This window comes from Phaethon lepturus, unplaced genomic scaffold (assembly GCF_000687285.1).
Source record: "Phaethon lepturus isolate BGI_N335 unplaced genomic scaffold, ASM68728v1 scaffold1118, whole genome shotgun sequence".
NCBI classification, from domain to species: Eukaryota; Metazoa; Chordata; class Aves; order Phaethontiformes; family Phaethontidae; genus Phaethon; species Phaethon lepturus.
In genome coordinates, this window is record NW_010558053.1 from 10,718 (window position 1) to 22,059 (window position 11,342).

General features: G+C 41.5%; 1 protein-coding gene across 1 annotated transcript in view; it reads right to left on the bottom strand.

Moving 5' to 3' along the window:
• The window catches only part of NPR3 (natriuretic peptide receptor 3), a 33,708-nt gene that overhangs the window by 6,356 nt on the left and 16,010 nt on the right, over positions 1-11,342 (bottom strand). The window contains exons 3-4 of the mRNA XM_010292921.1: positions 5,550-5,685; positions 1,615-1,709 (exon numbers count right to left, since the gene is read on the bottom strand). Of these exons, the coding sequence (XP_010291223.1) occupies positions 1,615-1,709; positions 5,550-5,685 (231 nt within the window). The remainder of the gene's footprint in view (positions 1-1,614; positions 1,710-5,549; positions 5,686-11,342) is intronic.

The following is an 11,342-nucleotide window of genomic DNA, read 5'->3' on the forward strand; positions in this document are numbered from 1 at the left end:
ACATCGAGGGAGCAAGAGAGGCAGCTCCTGTTCTTCGGCGTCTCCAAACAAAAAAGGAATGCCTGTTACAGCATGAGCTTTTAGTCACACGTGAACTACAGTGCTCCATACAAGGGTAAGAAACCTGCCTGCCTGCAATACAGGAGAGGTCCAACTAGGTAATCCGGTCTTTTCTTCTAGCTTTAAACTCTGTGAATGGACCTGGGAAAACAGCTCTGCCCAAACACCCATTTATCTGGATCAGTTCATTTAAGAAACATTCTCATATGGACATAGAAAAAACTGTCAAAGTGAATAAAACATCAAAGAAACAATGTTTTCAGAGTGAGGCATGAGGGTACAAATGAATGTAACAGACGTAAGTAATAAGTAATCGCATGTAAAATATTTTAATTCCATGCATATTTATATGCATCATAAAACAGACAGAAATTACAATAAGCAGTATGCCAAAAGGAGAAATGTAACATCAAAGAAATAAAAGATAGTTTAAATTGCAAGTGAAAGAGCAATGGAAGGAACGGTAGGAGATGGGGATTAAACTGAAAAATGAGATAAAAAGCTAATGGACTGAACAAACAGAATAGATACAATTTGTTCAAACCAAAGTTACTGCAACCAATTTGTACTCCTAGCTTCAATGAATAATGATTACTCCTACCCCTGGAAGTATCTGCAGTTTACTACTGTAGTTTTTCAAGTCACCCTTACACACCAAAACACACTAGACATCCTCACGCTTTTCAAAAGGCTTCTTGAGTTCGTCTCTGACACAGCACTGACAAGAAAAATCCACGCATAGAAATGCCCAGCTCAGTTTTACTGCTGCTTTACATTTGAGCTTGACGAAACAGGGGAGGCCAGCAAAGCTTAGGGTGATGCTGACTTTGCAACTAACAGGAGCTTCATGCTGCAGCTGGAGTTAGGGCAATGTATGTATTAACAAACTCAACCCAGTTGTGGTATATGCAGCTGGTGCTATTTCTCATAGACTGTTTTTCACAGTCCGGCTGCTTCCACTCCTGCTGTGTCCAGTGGAATAACCCACACGGTGTATATGGAGCCATCTGATTAAAATGTCTCTTAAACATTGAGAACAAGGCACTGAGGTCTTACTGCCTGATAAACAAGGTGAGGCAAGGTCTGCACTCCTGCCTGTGGTTGACCACAGGGTAAGGTTAAAATACCTGTACTCACTGTGTTTATACATCAGGGTAACTTGTGCATCCCTGTTGCTGCAAGATTAATCTTTCTCCTTATCCATGAATAAAGGGCCTTGTTCCTTTTAAACAATAATTTCTCATATTCAAAATTTGTCAGTGCTTAGCTAGCTTGCTTTTACCCTTTAAATTCTAAAGTCTCTAGCATCATGTGAAAAAAGATGTATTGTTAAAGAAAAGAAGTTAAGAAAGTTAAAAAAAACAAACTTAGGATAACTACTTCAAGATAATTATTTTACAGAAAGGATTTGGCCTCCAGGTTGATAAGATTAAGCAATACCATTTTAGTGTGTATATTAAAAAACAGATGCCCACCAAGTAAACAGATGATATGATGTTACATTACACTGGCTAATTCATCAGTGGCCAACTGCAGTGGTGTTTGTTTCCTCACCTCCTGTGTGCCTGCCTCTGGGTCCGTCATTCCAATCACAGAGAAATCCCCGTATCTGTCTCCATTGGCATCAATGGACACCTGGCCTGCAATGCCTAAAGAATGGCATGTGAGGAATTAGAAAATTAATTAGTGAAAATACTGAGCCTTTCCAAGGAAAACAAGAAAACAGTGGACAGGTTTTTACAGACCAATATGACAGGAAATCTCATCAGTCTCCCAGCATTTTTGTTGGCATTCCAAAAGAAATTGTAATTTCATCTCGGTGTCTGCATTCCTGAATTCTTAACAGTTCTCCTTTTTAAATATCAAATGTGTGAGACTGTTTGCGGAATACGTGAGAAAAATCTAATCCAGGAGCCAGCATGCAAGAATAAAACACAAACATATTTAACGTGAATTATTTACAGAAAGCCTAACCCTGAAACATCTAATGATGGCTCAACAAGGAGAGTCCAGCTCATGTGCTGCAGAGGACACAGGGGCACAGCCCTAGGCTCGACAGACCGCTAGGGCTGGTGCACCCATCGGGCCAATCCAGTTTTGTTTCCATATGATGGAGGGGGCGTGGACAAGAGGCACCATGTGCATTACATATGCATGAAGTCCTGCATTCATTTATATAGGATTAACTGCATGATATGGTGCTGTTTCTTTCATATTTTTAAAACCCCAGTCTACTTCCTTCCTTTACAATTTCTAGGAAACTTTAGGGAAACTGGGAATCATAGACTTATGGGATAACTCAACTTTGAAGGGACTTCAGGAGGTCTCAAGTCCAACCTCCTGCTCAGAGCAGGGTCAACCAGGAGGTCAGAATGGGAGGATGCTCAGAGTTTTATCTGGTCTTCTAAACCTCCAAGGATGGAAACTGCACAATCTCTGTGGGACAACTTGTTCCAACTATCACGGTGAAAAAACACTTCCTTGTATTCAGTCTGAACCTCTTGTTTCAACGTATACTCTTGTGTACAAAGAGCACGGCTTCAACTTCTTGCAGTGTAAGTCAAACAGGTTCTTAAAATCCATCAAACAACAGCAGTTAACTATGATGAGGATCTCTATGTAAGACTTTCCTGACATGCCTTATCACCTCAGATATTCTCAAATGTGATCCTCCACTGCCTGACACCAAACATAGCCATTTACATGGCAATTCAAACAGGCATTGTTTTACACCCATGTTACACCAACTACATGACTAACCCAGGCACAAAGCAGTAGAGAATCAGGTTCTCAGTGACTGTAAATCAGAAGAGAGACGTCAGCTATTCAGCCAGAGTATAAATTCCCCTCAATATACCTAATAATAGTAAACAAGGAACAGCTTAACACACTCTGTTCCTGTTTAGTGATACCAAGAATGTTTAAACTTGCTGTGATTTTCAAAATACGTAGTAGCCATCAAAAGGTTATTGTCAAGCATCTGTTTCATTATAACAATACAGTAATCAAACAATTGCCAGTTTGATTACTGCAGGAAAACAGAATGGGTATAACAACCACTTGGAGGTCAAAGCACTGGAAGAGGCCACTACGAAGAGCTGCAACATCCCTACACAGCAATTTGGATTCTGGATCTGACAGGAGGTGTTAATTGGAACAGACACCTTGCTGGCCTAAGAAAGCCAAAACTCAATTTTTGGAAGGAAGTACTAAAATTTGCTGAAACTCAGAAATCCTATGGGATTTTTTCTTAATGGGAAAGACTCAGTTTTAACTTTTCCATGTGAATCAAAACAAAGAGTTTGAAATGTTGACATTTCCTGCAATGTTCTACCTTAAGAAAGGTATTTAGGAAATTCTGAAACAAACTTAATGAAGAACTGCATTTGCATGAGGGTGGAAGGATTTTATCCAGACTCTCTTTTTGTTCTATTATGTTAGATGCCTACATACAGAAAATCTTGCTACTTTTTCAGAGGAAATGCCAATGAATAGAAAATATTCTCCACAAAATGTGCCCCGCAGTCATACCAGGATGTCTCTAACAACCCAAGCAATAAGAAATCCTTTGATCACCTCAGCCTTACCCTTTCCTAAGTACATGATGTTGCCTGTGCAGTTGTGGCTGGCAGACTGTGAACACTGCACGAAACAGCATCCACAGCCCATTGGAGTTCTGATGGGTCACCTATTCAGAGCAGGCTGTAAAATGAGGTGCCCAGGTAATTAGATATCTAGATGTCAGCAGTTAAATTAATGTTATTAATGAAATTTGAGTTCTCATCATTGAGGCCTGCAAAAGTTTAGGCAAATTATAAAGCTTCAGTCCTGCAGTAGAACCTGGTGGGTATGTGCATGGTCTGTACTTTGGGATGCTGCATCCAATTCAGAGAGGGGCTTAACAGGCAGAATAAAGGGATGTGATTTTCCTACAAGGACTGGTTTGCAAGACATCAAGTTAAAGGCCTCTTTCAAAATCAATTTTATCCTTGTAAATTATGTCCAGCAAAGCACTGCCACTGGCAGAAGATAGCATATGACTTACACGGCATTTTAACCTTTTCAGCTGTACCCTCACAGCTCAACTTAACAGCTACATCTTCAGAATGGCTGTGCCAGGTCAGCTGGCAACAGCAAACTGGTTTTCACAAGTGGGGAAAGAGAACATTTTTGACAAGATGGTTTGACAAGAAAGGTGTGACAATCAACCACGTAACCTGCAAGAGGCACATAGTACTATAGAAGACTTGCAGAGGCACACCAGCTGGTGGCTTGCTGGAGCAGAGAAGTAGGAGTAGAGAAAACACAGACAGGCTGTGCTGGGGTATCTGTTCATACACAGGATAAGTGAGGCAAATCCTTAGACACAGGATTTCCTCTGTTAAAACAGTGTGTTTTGGGAAGCCATGGATGTGGAGGGAGGTACTGGGACATCAAGCACAATCTCCAGCTGGTGCAGGGCTCCTTACGGGATGACTGCAACCAGCGTCATTTAAAGCAACCCCTGTGTTGCCTTAAGCCGCCCTGGGGATCCTTTTGCCACGCGTTCAGGACGGAATTTGAGAATAGAAAACAGGTTTGGAGCTGCTGTCTTTCTTGGCATCCTCTGCTATGTCCAGTATGTTCTTACAGCAGAGAACCTGGCCACTGAGGTTTTTCTTACACATTCAAATTAATCTTTCACTTCTTATCTAGGGGAAATGTTTCCTTCTCTTAGGCATTTCCATAGGAAATCTTGCCAACGCTACATCAAAAGATTGGAGTAGGACAAGAGATGGATGGGAATATTATAAAGAAATGCATCGGAATATTGTAAGAAATGACAGATGAATCCAGTAATCCCTGGCTTCTGTATTACGATCCCTACCTGGCAAAAGCACTCGCGTCGCTTCGCATCAGCAGGGTGACATACATGTGCCAGTTGCACTGCGGAATTGCAGCCTACAGGATTAGGCACAGAAAGGCACAGTGCTGTTCAGCTGCTGTCTCTGAGATAACACGCATGGCTCCTGAAAGGAGGCTGGGGGGAAATCCTTCCAGGGCCCAAAGGAGCCCGTGAAGAAACAAAAAAAAAACAAACCCTGGCACCTGCTTGCTTCTATCTATTCCCAGGCTTTTAAGATAAAAAAGTCAAATGGAAAAAATGAGGCAGTCTCAGAGCTAATAGATGCACATGAGTAAAGCGAGCAGCTGTAATCTTTTCAAAAACAAAGAAGGAGCCTGAGAAAATTATTGGTATTTCTTTACAACATCAGTGAAGGTCATTAAATTGTTAGGAGTTTTTTAACCTCAATAAGACCTCAAGGGTTGGTGCAAAAAAAAGTCAAGACTGGTGAGGTATGTGAGCAAGCCTTAAAGGTGTATACGGTTTGCATATAGCTATTTTCCTCTCATTTAAGAGTGGAACAGGCATGGATTCTTGCTCTGCACACTAACAAAGACCTGAATTTTTTTGACTCTGAAAGCTGGAATTATGTATTAACTCTTACCTTCATATGTTCTGTTCCGTGTTTGCTGAACAATTTTTTCCCCATCTTTCTTACTGAAACCAAACTTCAGGACTTCCTGTAAAGCTAGAGCATAAAGAAGAATAGCATCATGGAATCCTTCCACAAACATGTTCACCTAAAAAAGAAGAAAAAAAAAAAAAAGCAATGGCAATTGACATGTGAAAAACTTTTCTTCCCTATGGAATTGATTAACTAGAGGGGATCTCCAAATTAAACAAAATGACTAATTTGGAGGGTTATTTTCTCAACTGCTGGACCACAAAGGAATGTGTCTCAAAAAAACCCCAGGGGGAAAATGGCAACTTTTGACCCATTTTTAAAAACAGTTAACCACTATCTGTTATCCTGAACACTCAAATCACACTTTAATGTTGTGTCTGAATAGCTCTGCAGATAGGGGAGAAATCTGCAGATCACAGCTCCCGTGCCCAGACACACAAATTCTGCAACTGACCATGTGAGATTCTGTAAGGTGCTGTGCACCCTCATCCCACAGCACCGAGTACGTCCTGCTTCCCCTGCGCAGAGGACTTTGTAACTCTCAGGATTGGGAAGCATGTTCTGCCATGATTTTTTTTGGAGAGTGCATCTGGTGGATTTGCTTGTTTAATGATTACCACTTCCATTTCTGGCCCTTATTCAGCTGAGCATCTCTCCACTAGCAAATGAGCCATGGAGGAAACTACTTACCCTCTACAGTAATGCATTCTCTGGAACTGCCAGACAGGAGAACCGTTTCCTGTCCTTTGCAGTTTTTTCAGTAAGTGACATGAAATGAGTGAAATATTGATTTCTAACCCTAACATAAAAAAAGATTGCCGCCAACCAGCTGTGCCTCCCACAAGTCTACGTAGGCAACCTACAGCTTTTGGTCTACAACATTGTGAGATAACAACAACAGTTAAAAGCAGAGTGCTGCAGAAACAGTACGGGTTTGTTCACAGGAGCCTGGTGTGCTCCCATGATGAAACAGTGATTATTTTAGGAGCTGAATTCAGATGGAGACCCATCAGCAGAAGCAGACACACATGGTTTGAGCAGCACAGGTATTTCTCTTCTGTAAGCAGCAACTCACATCTCAGTAGTGCAATGCACTCTGGCTTGATGCCAGAGTTATCTTTTCAGCTGCAAGAAAGATGTTCCTATTTACTTACGGACGTTAGAAACGTTAGAAGATAAAAAACTGTACCCAGGTAAGTAAATAACAGCTCCATGCATAAAAACTATTACATAGTTGGTTGGCTAAGCCCAACCAACCAAGCCCCTGGTAATGTAATTGCATGCAAGACCTTCCCTCACTCTTAAAACAGCTGACAGAGTAAGCTGGTAAGGTAAATTCTCCTAAGTAAGGAGAATTTTGTGATTATTTACTGATAATACAAAAGTTTACATTGCTCTGGCATTTAAAATTGGACTTCTAGTTCACTCCAGCCTATGTTTCATGAAGAAAACGCACTACCAGTTTAGTGCTACAGAAGGCACAGAACAGCTCAGCTCAGTCTGACAGCCAAAGACTAAAAGGCAGCTGCAGTTATTTTGACCTAAGACGAAAGCATGAAAAAAGAGGTGAAAGTCAGGGTTTTGGTAGAATAACAAGAGCTGATAGACAAAGTGCACACTAGGACAGGCTTTGCCAGCAGGGGGTTTAATTTTTCAGAATTGAAGAAAAAAAACAAACCAAGAAACCACAAAGCTTGACAACTGCTTTATGTGCCAGCTTTAGAGTCCAAGTGGCCTGTGGATGATCAAACATGGGCTTTCTTGATGTGACACTCATTCTCTCAGGAGAGAAATGAGTCTCTCTAGTTGCTTTACCTCCCTGCTGGCTGATTTACAGCTTGTGGCTGGCATTCATTTCAAGGAAAGCTATTTGTCACTTCCTTTGTCCATGGCAAAGACCTCTCAGTGTAACACAGCAACCTTCAAAGTCCATGTTGTCAGCTCATTTGCTCAATCTGAAATCTACCCATGCCACCAGCCTGAAAACCCTCCCGTAGACACTGCGGATTTTCCAGACAAGGCCTGTCAAAACGCTCTTGGCAGTTTGGGAGGTTACTGCCACAGCCCCCGCCTTGCCTCTCGGAGAAAAGCCCTGATATTACACACGAAAAATCACATTACAAAATCATCAGATCATCAGTGCCACCGCTCTGTTCCCCAGGCACAAACCCCAGCTTTTTATCTTACATTGCCAAGGAAGGTGAAACTGCTGGTAATTTATGCCATTTCAAATCCTCTTCTAAAAGAGCAATATTTACTGTCTGCAGGTGAGACCGCACCTACACTCCCCAGCCAAACCGTATGATGGGCACACTGGCCACTTTTCACATTATACCAGGAATATGTTCAAGCACCAGTTCTTGAAAGGGGACACAGGATGCCATGAAGGGCATAAAGCTTTCCTGCAAATCATCTTGCTTGATCATTTAGAAGTTGCCATGATCCTACACAGAGAATGGGTTGCACGACGTGTAGGACGGCTCCAACCTGGAAAGCAGAAAACATCGGTGATGGGAGGAATGTTACAATGTGAAGTACAGGCTGTGCATAATTCTGAAGGGATTGCTCTTTCTTTGTTCCATTTTCCACCTATCCAGGGCTCACTCAGGTTCATTTTGCAGCCCTGTTGCCTGTGACTGTCCACAACAGATCCTCTGAATAAAAAGGGCACAAAATTTGTTCCATCTGACACCACTCCTGACTTATTAGAACAGTGTCCCAAGCCATATAGTCCCAGGACTTTCCTTCCGGACAACATTAAATCTTTTAATGGTATCTCATGAACCTCACGGGTATGAAGGATTTTCTTTCTTCTTCTTTTTTTTTATTATTTTAACATAGCTTCTGTTCTACATTCAGTCCTATCAGAAATGGTGAAACAGACTGACACCAAATTTCCCTCAAAAATTTTTATACTTTTTGGCCTGTGTTCATGTGAATTTTAGAATACCTGACAGTAAGAACAAATAATACTTAGAAAAAAACCCCCACATTCTTCCTTTGCTGCAGGAAAAAGGTTAAAAAGGGCTAGAAGTGGTGTATGTTCCATCAATGTGCCAAATAGGGACCAGAGTAAACGGGAAGCTGTCTTCACAGGTTGCTTGAAGGTCTCCATGGGAACTAATAACATGTGGTTCAACATCAGACAGCCCTCAGGACAAAACTAAGCAGATTATAAAAGCTATTAAAGATCCACTAATCTTGCAGGTAATTAACAGTTCTTTTAGTTGAGCTCTAATAAAAAGCAGAATTTTTTTATTATAGTATCTTCCATTTTGATTTATACTGTTTTTTTAATTACAGGTGCGAGCTGAGCTCCACATGCTGTGATCGTAATTCGCACGTCAGCTCCACTAAAATGCAGCTCTCCCCAACCCCTACGGCACAGCAGAGCCAGCCCCCAGCGTGTGCCACCAGCAATGTGAGTGGCAGCAGAGAAGCTGCTGTTCAGGTTCGCTGAACGCCTTTGGAGGCTGCAATACAAGTATGTGGAAACCTCCCTGCTGAGGTATCTTCCGTATTCATTTCACATCCCACTAAAGGTACCATGTAACTGAAAAGCAGGTAAGCTAACTGCACAGCTGGATGAAATAAGCATACAGTCGTGCCTTTTATTTTCCTACCTTTCCACTCTAATTAACCATCTTCCATGGGGAAAAAAAAACCAAAACCTCTCTCCATGGAAATCACATGAATAAATTTTACACAGTTCAAAGTTACAGTTCCCCAAGTAGCTATAGTGTGACCACACCATTCATATATACCAAGGTGTTAACAGCATACACAGCAATGCAAAATACTACCGATGTGGAAGACAGCCAAGCTACAGCTATGCAGGACCCATAATTTTCCATATCCTGCCCACCGACTATTAAATAATCTTATTCTCTTCCATCTGGAACTGCCCAGCCCTGAATCACAGCAATTACAGCCATTCATACCACTTCAGCGCTAGGTGGGGAGGACCGTCACCACTTTTTCTCTACTGCAAAAACAAGCAGCTAACATTCCCCAAACTGGGTCTCTGCATCTGCTTCCCAGTACACCCCTGGTGATTTTCAAGTTGTCAAACTATAGTCCCAGACAGAATCAGTGAGGACCCTTGGGGATTGCACAGGGTATACTCAGACTTTTTGCAAATATCTTACTGATTTACATACTTGACATGATGCTTAAATGAGCTAAGGCCCACTAAAAGTTCACTGATATTCAACCCAATTTTTTGGATTAGTCCACAAGGATGAAACCTTAAGTAATCAAGTATAGAAGTGTGATGCTACACTCACATGAAGCTCATCTAACCTCGAGACTATGAATACTGTAAATGAAACCTCATGAATTTTAGAAATATTGTGTTATACAATAAAATTATAGCATGACACAGTAAAAATATGGCAACAAAGTTCAAATACAGCAGCTACATTTCAAATATTTATGTGCTATGATGTACTTCAAGCCAATCTCATGCCAGGTTGGTTCATCTGCTTCATGACTATGGAGTTCTGCAGCATCACAACACATTTTACAGTTTAGGTAGATGTTTTCCAACTATCACATTCTGTTTCAGCGTATGTCAATAAAATAGCCTTTTTCTAAGCAGTTGTTAACTCTCACTTCTCTGTTTTTAATCCTTCTTCACCAAGTAAGTTACAATTACAGTCCTTTCTTTAAGAGCTTTTCCAAGAAACCCTGACTTAGCTAACATTTTTAGATGCATTTCTGGACATGTATCTTTAGTTGTCTTCTGTTGTCGACTCACTAATGAGCAACATACTCTTAATTTTGGAGCAGGGACTTTTCGATACCATTTGCTGATGTCACACGCACCCATCCAAGACATTGCCACTGCTGTTGCCATTGTTACAAGTACGCCTTTATGTTCCTGGGATGCCCAGAGGCCCTCAGCAGTTCCTTGCTGAGTTCCTATGTTCTTGCTCTGAGCTGCACAAACCCAGAATAAGGTGCTCATGATCCTCTTACAGTAGAGGGTAGGCAAATACAGATGATTCAGTTTTAAGAACTGCCTTTTTTTCAAAGATAAACTATGATTGCTACAAATGGATTTCCTGTTAACTTTTCAGTTTGCATAAACTCAATGAGTTGATGGAAGTGAGGTGTAGGTTGAGAACCACTGGAATCATTTCCATCAACTCTGGATGAAAGTGAGATCTGGGTTGAGAATTTGAAGCAGAGGGAAGAATATCCTTACATCTGAGCACCACCTGCAAATATGCAAAATGCATTTCAAACCAGTAATTCAGTTTCAGCTTTGCAGTAGTTTATTACTCCTACTGTCACTAGCACTACCGCATATCATCCTGCGTGTCACCACGAGTGCACAACTCTCACTAACTCACCGTCCAGCTCCTCAGATCTTCACGTGATTTCTTAATGCCACTATGCAACAGAAACTCGCAGAGATCCTAAATCTCACCTGTGGGTAAGAGCTATTGCCATGCATCTGGACTGGGATTTCAAGGACTCCAAAGTATAACAAAGGCAAAGCCACAGGATTCTCCCATAGCCAACGGTCATAAACAGCATGTCTCAGGGTGCCTACAGACACAGATGCATGACCTGACCTGTTCCCACAGAGATCACATCACTGTGAAACCAGCCCAGCAACTGGAACGGAGGATAAAGCTGTGAAACAGTTAATCAAAGCTGTATGTTTAGATGCCTAATACTAAAAATACAGCCTGTTTGCCTGGGCAACCGGACCGCTTCCCTAACAGAGTTGGACTTTAGTGGTTCAAAGAAACAGGAAGGGAA